Raw genomic sequence first — 17092 nt, 5'->3', positions numbered from 1 at the left:
CTTAAATGTAGATCATTTTAGTCCTGGTGAATCCCTGTAGCACCCACAATCAGCCAGCTATGGCGAGCTTTGGGTCGCTGGGCCTGTGTACCACCTGTGAGCGAAAGCACAGCTGCAGTTGTGCTCTGTGCTCCCCAACTGCACTCTGATGTGGGACCTTCCAAGGTCCCCTCCAAACAGCCCCTCCAATTTACAAACACATCTCTTTGCTGTGGAAATGTTAGGAGTTCCACAGGGACTGCTCTAGCCACAGAGTGACTGAGAACAGTCTGGAAGCTGAACCACTCATTAAACATGTGTTCTTGGTTAAATATCTTTTGGCCATTTCTTACTCTTTAATATGAACGCATCCATTTGTGGAGATTTATGTGTGTGTGTCATTGGCTGCACTTCAGCACACCACGGCCACAGACAGCCTCGGTGACGTGCTACCTGAGAGTTGCACAGACTAATAAATAGCGATAGAAGTGATGAACAGCCGTAAAAAGCTGCGAGTCTGGGGGCCGGGAAGTGCAGGAAGAATGGCGAGTTTCTCCAACGTACGGCCGCGGTGCAGCTCAACCTCAGCTCCGCAGAGCACAGCCGCCCTCCTCCGCCGGTACCGCTACGTATCCCCATCCGCGCGCGGTACCCCGCACGCCCGGCAGTCCTAGCGGGCAGGACGAGGCCCGCCCCGCGAGCAGAAGCCGGGCTGGCCGGAACCTTGGTGCGCGGCGGCGGTAGCCGGCCGGAGCGGGAAGTGGGCTCTCTCCGCGCCGAGCCGGGCCGCACCGCCGCCTCCTTCCGAGGCGCTCCCAGCGTGCTGCGGCTGCGCGTCGCTCGGAACGGCCCCTGGCCGGGTGACCGAGCGGCCGGAGCGCGGCCGCACCGTCGGTACTCGGTACGCTCGGCGCTGCGGGAAGGCAGGGCGGGCGGCGCGGCCCTGAAGGCCGGGCCCAGCGCGCTGCCTGGGGGCATCCTCGGGGCGGGAGGAGCCGGGCTGCGGGGAATCCGGGCGCGGTGCCGCGTGCGTCCCTGTGTGAGAGCGGGCCGCCAGCCCGGCGCGGATGGACGGGGTGTGCGGAGTGAGCCGTGCCCGGAGGTCAGCCGGGGCTGCTGGAGGTGGTGCTGCCCTTGCAGCGAGCTTCGGGGCAGGAAACCCACGGCTGGGTGGAAAGTAGATGGAGGACGGAGGGGGCCCGATTTTTAGGGTTTGGGTTTTTTTTTTTTTCTGTGTTTGAAGGAGAATTTTCCCTCTCCGTTGCCCTCGCTTGAAGGTGCTGGACTTTCTGGCTTCAACTCCGGCAGTAGCCAGCCCTTCCCCTGGGAGCTGTGTGCCAGTCCAGCCTGTTCCCTTGCCAAGGGATATTAATGCAAGCTGCGGATCTCTCTGGAGCGTGGCGTTTGGGCGACTTTCCCTGCGGCTTCCTCTTATGAAACACAGCTGTCCGTGTAAGTGAGGTAATCACTACATCTCCATGACATAGCATTCTTAGCTCGACAAGACGTAACGTCTCAGTCTTAAAGGGAATGTGCCTCTTGCACCGAGGTAGTCTGTCTTTGGAGGTATTACACGGCCAAAAGGAAGACAGATGTCTTAAGACTAAAGCTGGGACCATTTTGCTTCCCATCGGTCCAGCTAGGCCCCAGCTCATTGTTGCCCTTTGTTCTCTTCTTACCGAATGTGGAAGTGAAACCATGCTGTCACTGCCTACAGCCCCGCGTGTCTCTGCTTCTCTGTTACCTTTTTCCTGCTGCTGTCAAGTTACTTCCTGGTAACTCCATGAACTTTGGGCTTGATATCTGCATGGAAACAAAAAGGTGTTTAAATGTAAAGTAGGTGTTTTCTTAGCTTTAACTTCTTTTCCTCTCTTCCCTTTGCATTTAGCATTGAGAGGCAGGATGGTCCACGCTGAAACGTTTTCACGCCCCCTGAGCCGGAATGAAGTGGTTGGATTGATTTTCCGTTTGACAATATTTGGTGCTGTAACATACTTCACCATTAAGTGGATGGTTGATGCCATCGACCCCACCAGGAAGCAAAAAGTAGAAGCTCAGAAACAGGTAGGATTTTATTCACAAGTATTTTTGCAGAACACTGTTTCATTCATTGCTGTTCAGGCAGAGAAATCTGAAAACTGGGCTAGGAATAGCCAATGAAGTAATTAAAGAGAGCTTGTGGGAGTGGAATAATAGAAAAACAGGAAGTGTATTTTAGTACAGGGTCTGAGCTGTTGTAACAAGTTAAAATAGCTAGCTCATAGTGGTGAAAGAGCTGTGTGGTGTGATGGTGTGGTGGTCTCTAACTATCTGCAAGCGTGTGGTCCCAGTGTCTCTTCTGTTTCTGGCAGCTTTGCTAAGCAGCAGCACATTAAATAATGCTTTCGGTTGCTTGTTAAAATCCTTGACCAGAAATAACTTAGTTCTCTACTGTTTTTTGGCAACTTGATGGCAGAGGCAGGGCTGGAGTAGCTCATAGCAAAGAGGAATGCTGCTGTCCAAGTGCTTTTTCAAGCACAACTGTAGCTTGTCTCTACCCCTGGTTGCAGTCAAAATGCCCTGGAAAGGGGAGGAAAAAGGGGAAGCCTTGTTCCTTAGGATGGACTGGAATGAGGTGCGCGTGGGTGTTAATGCTTTTAGAAAAGGTGTAGGTGCCTTTGTGTACCAGATGTTAAACATTTCCTTTGGAAAGTACTGAAGCAAATACTGCAGTATTTATTTATCTATCTATCTGTCTATTTATTTATTTGTTAGGCCTGTCTCCACGTATTCAAACTATTCAAATTCGAATTAGGTTTTAAGCAACCTAATTCTGATGGGTTTTTTTTTTTTTTTTTTTCCTTTTTTAAATGAAATCTTCAGTAAAAAAAATTGATTCCCTTTAAAAATCAGCTTTCACAATCTGTGCTGGTGCCAGCTGTTATGTAAGAGGTTGCAATATCCCAAAAGCATGTCAGATCTAACCTCAAGTTTGAGCGTAAAGAGAAAATGAATTGCAAAAGTATGTTGCCACAACAAATGACTTCTTTTTAAAGTGGGAAAAAGAAAACAGTGAATGCTTAGAAAAAATATCTGACTTTGGTGCATCGTTGGTTTTTTTTTTTTTTTCCCTTTTCCTTGAAAATACATTGATTCCTCACAGATGCAGTAGTATTGTTTCACTGAAGTGACAGCACGTAATTTGGAAACAGCAGAATCCTTCTTCTAAAGGATTTGGGCACTTTTCAGATGTGATTTACTGAGAAGCTTGTATTTCTAACTTTCAGACTCCAAGTAGCAGTCCTTTAAAAATTAATTTTTGAATTAAGTTATCTACTTCCCTCTCTAATTTTCTTGGTGTTCTATGCCTTAGGCTGAAAAGCTAATGAAGCAAATTGGAGTGAAAAATGTCAAGCTTTCTGAATATGAAATGAGTATTGCTGCACATCTCGTTGACCCACTAAGCATGCATGTAAGAAATACTTTTCCATTTTATTCCTAGTAAAGCACTTCAGACATGGAAGATGTTAATTATTTTTCTTTGGATGGCGTTATTTTGCATATGTATGGAAATACACGGAAGGCGATTCTGTGATTTGAAACTGTAGTAACATCATTAGGAATAGAACTTCTAATCTCTTGTTGGTTTTTTGTTTTTTTTTTTTTCTGGAAGGCCCAACACTACTTAAATTTTTGGGTATGTTTTGTTGGTGGGGACTAAAATCACTTCTAATACTGTTTTTTCCACACCAGGTAACTTGGAATGATATTGCAGGCTTAGATGATGTCATTACAGATTTGAAAGACACTGTCATCTTGCCTATCAAGAAGAAATACTTGTTTGAGAACTCCAGGCTCTTACAGCCACCAAAAGGTAGGAAGGATATGTTATGAATTTCTGTATTGATATTAAAAAACAAAAGCTACAAAAAAAACCCACATTAGGATCACTTAGAAAGGAAGGAGAAAGTGGGCTGATAATTATCCAAAGTATAACTGGACTGATGCCAGGGAAAACCCTCTGGTTTTCCCTCTTCTATTGCCATGAAAGTAAATTCTAGTGAATGGCTCGTATTAATTATGAAGTGATAATTTCTCCTTAGTTATTGATGATGCATCTTAATGCATTAATCTATACAGTTTGCATTTTTAACCATCTAAATTATGGAAGCTTTGTCTTTTTTAGACCTCATTTTGTCCTTTGCTGTACAACTTTGTAGGCTTTATTAGTTTTTTTTATAGTATCACGAAAACACGAGTCACAAATGTGAATACTGCGTTAAGCTGATCTTGTTCACAGCTCTCTGTTCTAATCCTAGAAATTGCAGTCATTAAAGACATCATTTTTATTTTGGAGATCCCTCAATTCTCTCTGGAGTTGAGCTGGACAATATTGAGGCAATTGAGTAGATCAGAACTATCTGTGCCAGAATGCAGCTGGTTGTATTTGCTGTATGCTTCTTGAAAACACACAGAATTTGAACATGTAGTGTTGAACAAAATGCCAAATTTTGTTGTTAATACTCCTCCCAAAATTCTCTGGAAACCAATTGCTGCCTATATCTGTGGCTGTCTTTTCTCAATTTTATGTACCAAGAGAAAGAAAATGAAACAGTTTTGTAACTGGTTCAGTTTTTTCAAGGCTATGCTCTCTTAAATCACAAATTGAAACTGTCTGGAAAATTGTTCTAATGATCTAATAAGCGGGAGGAGAATTATTTATCTTTCTTAAGCATACTTTCTGTATAGGGCAAGCTCCCTGTTTTCTTAGTGGCTTGCAGCAAGTGTTAATAGGAAGTCATCTTTTCAGAGTAGTTGTTTTTCTGATCATCGACTGTATAAACAGAAAAAAACAAACTATTTCTCTGTTTTTACTGATTTTTTTTTTTTTATTTTTTTTTTTTCTTATTTTCTTTACAACCGTGTTAGGAAAACATTGCTGTGATTTCTTTCAACACAGCAAGTTTAAAAATAATGAGAAGCATCACACTTCATTTGTGCATGATATGTTTAAAATGTTTGTGGGCTCCTTTTTGTTTTTAACACCTCTGTACTAAGCTTTCTTTGAACTTGAAGCTACTAATGAGGCCTACCATAATGCTTGTAAGAAGTAGATTTTTAGTCTTGTAACATTTGCAGTCTATGTATTTGCTAGTCTATGTAACATTTGCAGTCACAGTAATAAAGCACTCATCTTTCAGACTAATGTCTTCTTTCAATTTCACTATATATTTTTGTGTGTGTTCTTGGTTTTAATCTTACAATGAGGATATCTTAAATGTGTTTGATTTGATGGAACACTGTGCAACTTGGCTTCCTCTCTTAAAACTTGAATGAAATACAATCCCAGGCACTTTCATGTCTGTTGTGCCAAGAGTGTTTTCTGCATTGCAAGCAGGGAACATTAGCACCATGGCTTTTTCAGGAGTACTTCTCTATGGCCCTCCTGGTTGTGGCAAAACCTTGATCGCCAAAGCTACGGCTAAGGAAGCAGGTTGTAGATTTATTAACCTCCAGCCTTCAACGCTGACTGACAAATGGTATGGAGAGTCTCAGAAACTTGCTGCTGCTGTCTTCTCCCTTGCTATCAAACTCCAGCCGTCCATCATTTTTATCGACGAAATAGGTAAAAATCTGTGCTCTTTGTAAGTAGCGGCATGCCGTTGAACTGTGGGTTCAAGTTGAAGGTTATATTGATCTACTGCCAGCCTTTCCTTAGGAAGAATGGTAATGAGGCAAGATTTAGCAACACATATGGTATTGGAAAGTAATCCTGGCAAAGCAGGAAAAATCACTTTTCTGTTTGTGTTAGTGCAGGAAATTACAACAAGTTGCTGCTTATTTTTTGCTGGGCTAATTAGGGAAGCCTTATGGGCATTAAAAGATGGGATTAGAAAAGCTTGGGAATAGTAATTTAATAAGGCTAGTGAAATAGGATGGGAATGCCAGATAGGAAAGCAGAAAAAGTGCAGTTGTTCCACGCAGTTGGGCTTGCCACTATCATGCTTAAGTTACTGTGAGCAGCTTTGAAACCACTCTTTCTCCTAGCACTGGCACTTCACAGAATGAATTGTGCAGTTTGTAGAAAGAGCATGACAAAGCTTTGTCCATGTTTATGAAGGGTCTGCTTTCTTCAGATGTGTTTATTTCCTTCCTGTAAAATGTGCCTTTTCCTACCTGGTGGAGAAGAGAAGGCTGCGGGGTGACCTCATTGCAGCCTATCAATACCTGAAGGGAACCTACACCCAGGAGGGGAGTAAACTCTTCAAAAGGGCTGACAACAGCAGGACTAGGGGAAATGGATCCAAGTTGAAGGAGGGAAGATTTAGGTTGGATGTTAGGGGGAAGTTCTTTACAAGGAGAGTGGTTAGGCCCTGGAACGGGCTGCCCAGGGAGGTTGTGGATGCCCCGTCCTTGGACGTGTGCAAGGCCAGGTTGGACAGGGTCCTGGGCAACCTGATCTGAATGTGTATGTTTGGTGGCCCTGCTAGGCAGGGGGGTTGGAACTACATGATCCTTGAGGTCCCTTCCAACCCGGGTGATTCTGTGATTCTGTGATTCTGAAAAAATCAGAGCTCTGCATAGCAAAGTGCATAGCCTGATTCATGCCAGTTCTGAAACTTGCTGTTCTCTTGTGCTTTGGGGTTTCCTAATGATTCCATCTCTACATAAGAAATTAAGGGGAAATTTAAATTTCCATGAATTGGGGAAAGTGAAAACCAGGAGCTAAGATCTGGGACAGTCTGATGTGGTAGTTACATACTTGGGTGATGTAACATAAAAGATACACTTAAAAATGTGCTAGGACTCCTCTGCTGTATTCTTCATTGTAAGAAATATTATTCATTTGTTGACAGCATTTATTTTAGAAATAGGACAGAGTATGCCATCAGCACACAAGAAATCAAACTGTAGTTTCAACGGCAGGATTGTAAGTCTGCTACTTTACTGAATCCTTTAATACAGATTCCTTCTTGCGGAGTCGTTCGAGCTCTGACCATGAAGCAACAGCTATGATGAAAGCTCAGTTCATGAGTCTGTGGGATGGCCTGGACACAGATTATAATTGCCAGGTAAGCAGAGAGAAAAGCAGTGGGATTCTGTCATCCCAGCTGTGGTGTGCTGGATCATTTGGGAAGGGGTAACAGATTGCATGTATTAACTGCAAAAAGAATTTCTCTACCTGTTCGTGAACACCCATGTGTTATGGGAATGAGATGAATTATATTAAGGAATTACTTTTCTTCTTCAGAATACTGTTTTTGTATGTGTTTTGTTTTTAATTTAGAGCTGCTACTTTCAGAAGTGTTGTAAGTTTCAGTAATGCAGCTTTAAAACTCAGGCTGCCAAAATTTGGAATTTTGAACTGTTTGGAAAAACAGGTTGCCAACGAAATTTTTGTCAGGCAAATAGAATCTTCGATTTCAGGAAAGATATGAAAAATGCGAGTGTTCACCTCAGTTGCAGGTAGGTTATTTTCTTTCCAGAAGAGCATCAGACTAGCTCTAAGTAAGCATTAAACTGAAATTCTTAATCTTTGAGACATCAACTTCCCTAAATTTTTTGTGGTCAAAATAAATTCTGTTAAATGGAGATGTGGCTCCACCCCATGTTCTTCTGTGCTTTCCCCCCTTCCCATAATCTTTATGAAAACATTCTGATTCAGAGGAGGGGGAGAAAGTACAAAACCTGCTGATGCTTTATAAAGAACATGACTTGGATGCCACATAGAGGAGAGCCTGCTGCCGGGGTGTCACCTGAAGCAATGATTTTAAGGTTTTAGAAAAGGATGGTTATTCTTTAAATACTGAATTTTCAGCCTCTTAGATTATTATTTGACTGTGGAAGAATTCTGATTCTCTGCTCTCCATCAGTTTTTTTCTTTACGAAATGGGCTCTTCCTGCTCTCTGGGTTGTGCTTACTGAAACCTGCTTTTCAGTGGATTTTTAAAACAGGTCCAAAGATGATGAATGTAGGTATTGCAGAGGCTTTAAGCAGAGTGTTTGCTTATCACTAGTGGTACAAACACCTAAGTGTAAGCTAAGATCTTGCACGCACACGTTCTGTGTAGTACATGAATGTTAGTTACCTGCTTTCCAATCTAGTGGCAACTTCCTGTAGCAAGTGAGGTTGTTCTGTGTAGTAAGACAATATGTGGCCTTACCCATCTCAAGCTCAGCATGCTGAGCCTGAGCAAGTTATTGTTGTCCCTTACTTGCTATGCCTTTGCATGGCAGAGAGCCGTAGGGATAAAAATGCAGTGCAAACGATTGGTGACACTGGGATTGATTCAGGTTTCTCGGGAGTGTTTTCTTTTGGTACAGTACTTCAGGCTCCTCCCTTTGACATTCCTGAGTCGTGGTTCTGATGTGTGGCTTTTCTGACAGCCAGCTCATGGGGCTCCTTTGTTCCATACCCGTGTTTACTTGGAAGGTTTGGGTTGCTTGTCTGATTTTCGTCAAACAAATTTCCTTTGAACAAGGATGAAATTTGGCTTTTATTACTGTACAAAAAATTGCCAGTGTTAGGAGGAAATTGTAAAATCACCATAGTGAGCATTACTTGTTCCTTCGCTGATTGCATCTGAAAAGTATCTTCAGCTTTGGCTTGAACCTGCTGTCATCATGAGTCTGGCAGGGACTGAAGGCTCAGTGCCTGGGAAACGGGGCTGCACTGCTCAAAGCTGTAAGCCCTGGCTGCTGCATTCATTCTTGGAGGGGCCTGTGTTTGACAAAGCCAGTTCTGGGAAAGCTCCTAGCCCTGATGCAGAGGGAAAACCACCTCGAGTGTAATGCTGGGCCCTGACAGACCCTCGGGAAGCACAGCAGAGATGCAGCGATGCCTCTTGCATCAGCAAGCATTGGGCACACAAGCAAGACCATGGAATTTACATGCACAACCCTTTCTAGACAGACCTGTGATTGAGACTGCCTGAGCCCCAGCTAAAAGTGAGCCTTGGGCTTTTTCTGTGAAGCAGTTTGCCACCGCATACTTAAGCCTCTAGGTGGCAGGGTGGCTCCGATGCAGAGGATGCAAGCAGGAGGTGCCAGGGCTCGTTGCGGAACAGTGACCCCAGACAAAGGAGCAGGAGGGTGTCAGGAAGCTCTATTGATAGGAAATTTACTTTCTGGACATCTTTCACTGTTGTGACTGGGTGTTTACGATGTACATAACTTAAAATAACAAATGAGAATACAAGATTGATGTCAATGGGAAGTAAATTTGTCCTTAAGCTAACAGCTGAAATCCAGTCAAATGAGGTAATGCTCTCCTTGTGTGGAACTTGGCTTATACACATCTACTGCACTGCTCCTTCAGTGTGCTATAAGTATACCACAGGTATACTGAAGGCATATGGGTTCTGCTTGATTTTTAATGCTTTCTAAATGTAAAAAGGAAACAACACTTTAGCGCTTTGTAAAAACTGCCCATTTAGTCTTTCCTAGAGAACTAATTGTCTCTTTTTTTTTTTTTTTTTTTTTTTTTTTAAACACTGCAAAAGAATGAAAAGATTTTTCATACTTGATCAACGTATCTTCTTTCAAGTCCCTTCCAGGCCATTGCCTATAGTCGAAAGCTCTGAGTTACTGCTCGGTGTCTGAACTTTCAATTCGGGATCAAGGGGTGTCAGACTGACCTAAAAATCAGTACCAAGAAGCCTCATGTAGTTTATTTAAATGTTGATGTTCTTGATAAAGAGTGGAAGAGTCACATTTTTTGTTCTGAAATTGCGGTATGGAAATGTTTTTAAAATTGGGTATCAGGCTACATTGTTGTTTTGTGTATGCAGGTCATCGTGATGGGAGCCACCAACCGTCCTCAGGACCTTGACTCTGCAATCATGAGAAGGATGCCGACCCGCTTTCATATCAATCAACCTGTAAGTCCTGCCAGCTTTGCTGGAACAATGCCTGGGGGCTGGCAACAGGCAAGTGCTCTATCAGCCCCAAAAGACACGTATCTGGCTGATTTTTTCAAGGAGATAGAGATGGAGTACTGTTCCGGTCCGCTTTTAGTGTTTTTAGAAGCTTATACAACTCTGCTTTTAGGGTGGAGTTTGCCAGAAAAGCCTAGTTCCTTGGTTCTTTTACCTGAAAGAACTCCATCTGTCTGTCCTGAGAGCTTCCAGCCCATTTGTTCATCTAGATGCTGTACTCAGTCACTCTTTCCTTGCTGTGGGATAAATAAATACAAAATAAACTAATTTTCTGCATTTTTATGAAGCTTAAGGAAGTCCTTGGCATAAGACCTGAGCACATCCCATCTCTGCTCACAGCAGTTGGCACTGGGCACTCTTCATGCTAGTATACCATGCTGTTTTCCAGTGCAGCTTTGCTGTTGAGGGTTTGCCTTCTTTCTGATAAGCTGTCTTCTCTACAGTGCAAGGTAACACAGTTACTGAATTCCGTGAGGGATTATCAGGCAGCTGCAGGTAGGGCATGAGCCAGAAGGTCTGTACCAGGAGCAGCATCTTAGAAAACAACTTATTAAACAAAGAACTTCAAAGGCAATGGTGCTGAGGTGAGAGGCAGCTTACTTCACAGGCTGCCTTTTGGGGAGATCTTTGTTCTAACTTGTAAACAACCACAAAAGGCACAAAATAATCTGCGTGCACTGCTTTATGGGACAGAGTGACAACCAGACTGGGGGTACATCAGTTTCTGGATATGTGAAACGTAGACTTGAAGGAGAGAAGAGGGTATCAAAACCTACGTTCTGATTAAGCCTTTCCATATTTGAGCACAGCAAGCAATGTGGGAAACTTTTAGCTTTTGTTCTCCACAATTTACTCCAAGTGGGCAGTAAGTTAAGGTCTATGTCAACTAGGCCAGCAGTCACAATGTTACCCTCTCTATATGTTTTGCTATTGCCATCCCTTCCGAGGTATTTCAGTAGCCTTGAGCACTTTATGATATCAGTACGAAAATGTCTTGTGTTGTTGTAAAAGGCTCAGTTGTGGTTGTCAGCATTCCTTTCTAAGTATGGTAATGTGCTTAATTATCATTTTGTGCAGATACTGAGAGACTGAAACAGTCCTATTCCCAGACCTATCTTATTGGAACTGGCCTTCTGTTAAAGATGATAGGAAATCCCTGGGGACAGGTGATTGTACTTAGGACAAAGTAAGACTAAACACAGTAGTGCATTTCTCTTTCCCTACAGTTAGTGTAAATGTGTACGCTCAAGTGTTCAACTGCGTGTGCTCCTGGAGTCAGAGTGCCCTAGATTTTGCTGAGTGGTTTCCCTAATTGCTGTCAGATAGGTTTCCTTCCTGTGTTTTTCATGTCTCCCATTTGAGGGATCAGATTTTGTCACTGAAATAGACCCAAAAGCCCACTTAGTGCAAGATTGATATGGGTGTTGTTTATGTTTATTTTTGTTTTCCAATAACTTTAATCTCTTTTGTTTAAGGCTCTGAAGCAAAGAGAAGCAATCTTGAAACTAATTCTGAAAAATGAAAACGTAAGTAGACTCCTCTTCATGGTTAATTTACTATAAAACTGTTGTCATGAGCACATGCTCTGGAGTCGTTGCAAATACTTTGTAATTGATTTTCTTGAGATAAGGTAGAGATCTACCTGAGTATTCCTGCCTATAACTTAGGAATCTTTTGTTCTCTTAAGTGTGGCGTCAGTATGAAGCAGTAGACTTCCCTCTTGGTTTAAGTGCGAGCCAGTGAAGAAAATAACTTCTCTGTCCCCATTTTCTTTTCTTAAAACAAGATGTGTTCATCTCACTAACGATGCAGCTAAAGGTGAACCATGATTGGAAATAGCTTTGATCAGTGAAAGAAACATAGTGAAGCATCATTCACTCAGGAAGAAGACATTCTGATTTTCTTCAACTCAGTGTTTGTTGGCTCACATTCAGAATGGAGGAATGACTTTTTCTGACAATGCTGCTTTTCCACTTTGATTCGTAGTTCATACTTCCTTTTGGGAAAACTACTATGGGTGTTTTTAGAAATTATATTGTATATATTGAATATATTATTCCTGTCACGTCTGGGTTGCACATGAAAAGAAAAGTAGCAGTGAGTGCATCTAGAAATCTTACAGAATTTAGGCTGCAGCATTAATTCTCATCAAGTTAATGTTGCAAGGGGTCTGTTTATGCATATTCTAAAAGAAAATCAGTTGGTTTTAATAACAAATGATATTTTTAAGAGGCTTCAAAGTTGCAGCTCGTCATCATGAATGGCAGATATTGAAGGGGCTGTTTTTCAGGTGGTCATTTGGGATCATTTGTGTTGGACTGGAAGGCAGTTGACAATAAATGCAAAAACTGAACTGATGCTAAAAGCCAAGGGAATTGTGGAGGAAAATCTGACCTATTTGCAGCAAACATCAAACAAATTGAACCTCTTGCAAACTGTGGTTCCAAATCATTACTCCTTTCAGGAGTTGTTAGGAAGATGTGCCAAATAACAGACCTTCAAGCAGGCTTCCCCAGTAACTGCCGGCAGCCTTTGCATGCAATCAGACTGGTGCAGATCCTTTGCCTGGGATGCTGGGCCTGTGAGTTCAAGCACCTTGCTCTTATGGCATTGAAGGGGAACCTCAAATAGCTTCTGAATGTGGCCTTGAAAGAGTGTAAGGTGTATCAAGCACTTGGTAGGGAATCCCAGCTATGCAAATGATGCTTGCTGGGGCACGGGTAGAAATCAGCCTGTACTGGTTATTCCATTGGAGGAGGAGGAGGATCTCTCAAGCCTAGCTTCTTTCCATCCAGGGAACAAGCTTTGGACAGCCCTTCACATGGCAGCTGTAAGCATGCTAGCTATTTTCCCTTCCTATCTCAAAGTACTGCTTCATCTTCCTGACTTGAAGGGATATCCTTGTCAGTACCTGCAGCACAGCATCCCTGTTTCCAGGTTCTTCTTAGCCAGCTACACTGCTGCATCCAGTTGTTGATGGCCAAACTGAGTGGCTCCTCCAGCTGAGCCCTGTGGGCTTCCATATTTGTGTGTAGGGCCATGCTTAAAGCAGAGCACTGAGAGACAGCTAGGCTTTGCTTTTACTACCATCCAGCCAGTTCTGTGAAATTATCTCCCTCTTGGAAATCACTCCTTAATCTTAGTCTTTTGGTTAGACTGCTTTGGCCTTAACACCTTAGAATCATAGAATGCCTTGGGTTAGAAGGGACCTCAAAGGTCATCCAATTCCAACCTCCCTGCCATAGACACCAGATCAAGTACTGGATCAGGCTGCCTAGGGCCCCATCCAACCCGGGCCTTAAACGCCTCCAGGTACAGGGCACCCACAGCCTCTCTGGGCAGCTGTTCTATCACCTCACCACTCTCATAGTAAAGAACTTCCCCCTGACATCTAACGTGAATCTCTTTTTCTTTAAAATCCCCTCATCCTATCACTATGTACCTGTGTAAAAACTTGATTTTGAGTTTAGAAACTCATGTTCTACATTCCTTTTAAATTTTGGAAGGCTGCAATAAAGTCTCTCCACAGTCTTCTCTTCTCCAGGCTGAATAAGCCCATTTCTTACAGCCTGTTTTCATAGGAGAGATGCTCCAGCCCTCTGATCATTTCTGTGGCCCTCCTCTGGACCCTCTCCAACACAAGAGAGATGGAGCTTTTGGGGTGTCCCATACCTGGATGCAGTACTCCAGGTGGGACTTTATGAGGGCAGAGTAGAGAGGGACAGTCACCTCCCTGTCCCTGTTGGCCCCCCCTCTTCTGATGGAGCCTAGGGTACCATTCGCCTTTTGAGCTGCAGGAGCACACTGCTGGCTCGTGCTCAGTTTGTCATCAACCAGAACCCCTAAGTCCTTCTCCGCAGGGCTATTCTTAAGGAGTTCTTTTCCCAGTCTCTGTACATATCTGGGATTCCCTTAAAACCAAGTGCAAAACGTTGCACTTTGCTTTGTTGAACCTCATGAGTTTCTCAAGGGTCCACCTTTCAAGTTGATCGGAGTCCCTCTGGATGGCATTCACTCCTGCTGTATCAACAGCACCCTTCAGCTCGATGTTATCAGCAAACTTGCTGAGGGTTCACTCAATCCCATCATCTATGTCACTGGTAAAGATGTTAAAGAATACTGGTCCCAAGACAGACCCCTGAGGATCACTGCTTATTATCGGCCTCCACCTGGGCATAGAACCATTGGACACAGCCCTCTGGCTGCAACCTTCCAACCAATTCCTTATCCACAGAGTAGTCCACCCTTCAAAACCATACTTCTCCAATTTAGAGGTAAGGATGTGGTGGGGGACCGTGTCAAAGGCCTTGCAGAAGTCCAGGCAGATGGCCATCAATTGCCTTTGTCCACTCCATCACTCCATCACTCCAGCTTCTTGAAAGGAAAAATGTGTCTTGAATGGAAAATCTGCTGGAAGGAGCTGTAAACTGGGTGAATAAATATGAGGTCTTGACCAGAATGAGTCCAGTCTGATCCAGTGCCTGGGATTAGAGATGTTCTTTTGCCTCTAAGTTCCCTCTTTCATGGTTGTGTAAAATAGGATTAGTTGTTCATTAACTCGACCAACAGCTTTTGAAGTTCTTACTCTGCATTGAGAGCTGGCAACAGCAAAAGGTAAACTTTTTCCTGCCTTGCTGTATTACTGGTCAAAGCAAGTGCTTATGCAAATAAAATGTTGTCTCTTGAATAATGTTAAAAACAAACTAAAAAAGGCTGTGGCAAAGAAGGGGGATCCATTGGGTGGCGTTCATTTTGAGTTGCAAGGAACTTGTGAGGGTGTTGTGGAAACCAAGTTGTTATTTCTATGATACTGTTTTCCAGCCATCAGGCTTCCGAAACTGCTCAGGAACCTTGTCAGTAACAGGTGGTAGCAGTGGGATGATTCACATGTGATTGCTTGTTCATGCTTAAGAGATTTATTGGATGAAACATCACTTTCATTTAATGAAATTGGTTACCTGGGAAAGTTCAGACCATAACTTTATCAAATAATTTTCTTTTTAGTTCTCAAAAAGGCGAGATGGAAAAACCCCCGCCTTAGGGCAGGTAAAAATACTTGGAGGTGACCATTTATTGTACTTATAGAACAAAGTGAAGTCTTCAGGATCTCCATGCTCTTTTCTCTTGTTTCTGGACAGGTGGACAGACATGTAGATCTCCTCCAGGTTGCCAAAGAGACTGATGGATTCTCAGGAAGCGATCTGAAAGAAATGTGCCGGGATGCAGCGCTCCTCTGCGTCAGGGAATATGTTAATTCTGCCTGCGAAGAAGAGAAGTAGGTGCCTTTATTCTGTTACAGTAGCGAAGCAGCAAGTGGGAAGGCTCTTGGTGCTACATATTGGGCAGTTATTAGGTTTTGTTTTCTGATACAAGTTGCAAATTATAGCAATTTTGTCAAAACCTCTCCCTGATTGACAGAAAACAGGAGGTCCTCTCCTTCTTGACAAACTGCCACCATACGACCAAAAAAACTAAATAAGTTATCTTATTCTTTTTGACAATCAAAATAAGACTGTTTGTTCCAAGGTGTAGAGCTTGAGCTGGCAAAAACCAGCAAGAGAAACACTTCTGCACTGTGTGTGCTACCAGTTTGAAACGCTGGTGACACAGTGCTCTTGTGCACACGGAATTGTACTCTGTTATGTTCCTCTGTTTATCTCCATGCTTGCAGGTAGACAGCATGCACAGACAGAAGCACATTCTAAGGGTAGTGCTGGGTCAGAGTCAGAGCTGCTGTTCTCACAGGTTACTTCTCTTTGTTTGAATTGGTGCCACGCGTCACCCAAATGACTCTCTTGGTTTTATTTTCTTTCTCTATCCTGAAGCCGTGATGAAGATGAAATTCGGCCTGTGCAGCAGCAGGATCTCCTCAGGGCAATTGAGAAGATGAGGAAATCAAAGAAGGCCACGCTTCACGATGACCTGATGCATGTCATTATAGATTAAGGCTAAGGAGTGCGCTTGCTGTTTCTGATGTGATTTATATTCTGTAATCAGTTAGCGAAAGCAATGGAAGGGGCTGGGAGTGGGGACACTCCTTGAACGAGGGAGTTCTGTTTCTGGAATTGTTTTTATACAGCAAATGCTAAGTTATTGAAATTTTTGTCATGCACAACTAGAAATGTAACAGTAGATCACGAAGTGGAACAATTACAGCTCAGACCAAGAGCAACTGCCTGTGTCTTGTCCCTTATGGATGCACTGCGTAGCCTTAAAGCAGGTTCTGGTGTGGTGCGAGGGAAGCGGCTGCCTGCTGCCGGCTGTGTGCGTACATACAGGTGTGTGTATGCATTACGTGTATATATCCACGCGTTGTTTTTATATGTAGGCATAATATGTAGATAACTTGAGTATGGGAAATCTTTTCTACTTCCTGAATGAAACCAAATCAGAAGATGTATAGATTCATCGATACTCAGCTCACACTTACTTCTTCCTTTGAGCAGCAAGTAGAAATTCTGCTTCTAGAATAACTTTGAGGGAAAATTGAAAATGTTACTGATACTTTTTTTTTTTTCACATCACCACTTGAAATCTGGTGCCATTGAGTAAAGATAGTAACTACTGTAAAAATGTTTGAATGCTTTTTCTTTTGTATGAATTCTGCTTCTGGAGACATTTTAATGCTGTTCTTATTTTTCTCCTCCAGTGTGATTTAATTAAGGGTGAAGTCTACTTAACTGCTTTTTCCTTAAGCCCCACCTTTTCAAGTTTCTTGAGGCTGTGCTTTCTGCTGTGTTACGTGTCACAGTGGGGGCCTACTGCTGTTTCATCTCTGGAAGAGGCACTGCTGCACTGCCCCATTGTGCCACGGCGAGGGGAGGTGTTCTATGGTGCTTTGCTGTGTCACCTGCTCTGCCATGCAAAACTGAAGGCAATGGGGAGGCAACTTCAGGTTTATAAATATGATTTAGCGATGTTCTGCTGTACCTGTTGGTAACAGCTTGGTAAATTCATGTAACACTGTGTAATGATAAAGGCAAAGGGTTAAAATGTAAGTGGCAAAGTCTTTTGGTAAAGTTATTGTCAGCAGGTTTTCAGTAGTTTAATTTTTCGTAATAATTGTGAATTGTGCGCTAACTTGACACAGACACATCATCACAGCTGTCCGACCCTAGGGTCAGTGCACTGTCACAGCTCTGCTGGCTGTGGAGAGGTAAGTGGCGAAAGCAGGTGACAGTGGAAAATGGAACAAT

The 17092-nt window shown here is 43.1% G+C and overlaps 1 protein-coding gene across 4 annotated transcripts; it reads left to right on the top strand.

Annotated features, from left to right (window-relative positions):
* Positions 1 to 789: 789 nt before the first annotated feature.
* Positions 790 to 16469, top strand: ATAD1 (ATPase family AAA domain containing 1). 4 transcript variants are annotated; one of them, XM_042817727.1, is made up of 11 exons: positions 790 to 880; positions 1223 to 1440; positions 1868 to 2043; positions 3332 to 3430; positions 3712 to 3832; positions 5384 to 5584; positions 6925 to 7031; positions 9750 to 9839; positions 11372 to 11422; positions 15035 to 15171; positions 15722 to 16469. In XM_042817727.1, exons 3-11 carry the CDS (start codon positions 1882 to 1884, stop codon positions 15840 to 15842), a joined length of 1089 nt encoding a protein of 362 aa, XP_042673661.1. In that variant the 5' UTR covers positions 790 to 880; positions 1223 to 1440; positions 1868 to 1881; the 3' UTR covers positions 15843 to 16469. The 4 variants fall into 4 exon arrangements, with proteins under 4 accessions (XP_042673661.1, XP_042673658.1, XP_042673660.1 ...); XM_042817724.1 differs by having other exon boundaries at positions 796 to 880; positions 1223 to 1431; XM_042817726.1 differs by having other exon boundaries at positions 808 to 880; positions 1257 to 1431.
* The last annotated feature ends 623 nt before the right edge of the window (positions 16470 to 17092 follow it).

Source organism: Centrocercus urophasianus, unplaced genomic scaffold (assembly GCF_019232065.1).
Source record: "Centrocercus urophasianus isolate 14NV4802_14NV808 unplaced genomic scaffold, USGS_Curo_1.0 seq_17, whole genome shotgun sequence".
NCBI classification, from domain to species: Eukaryota; Metazoa; Chordata; class Aves; order Galliformes; family Phasianidae; genus Centrocercus; species Centrocercus urophasianus.
This window is presented reverse-complemented; position numbering and strand designations above follow the sequence as displayed.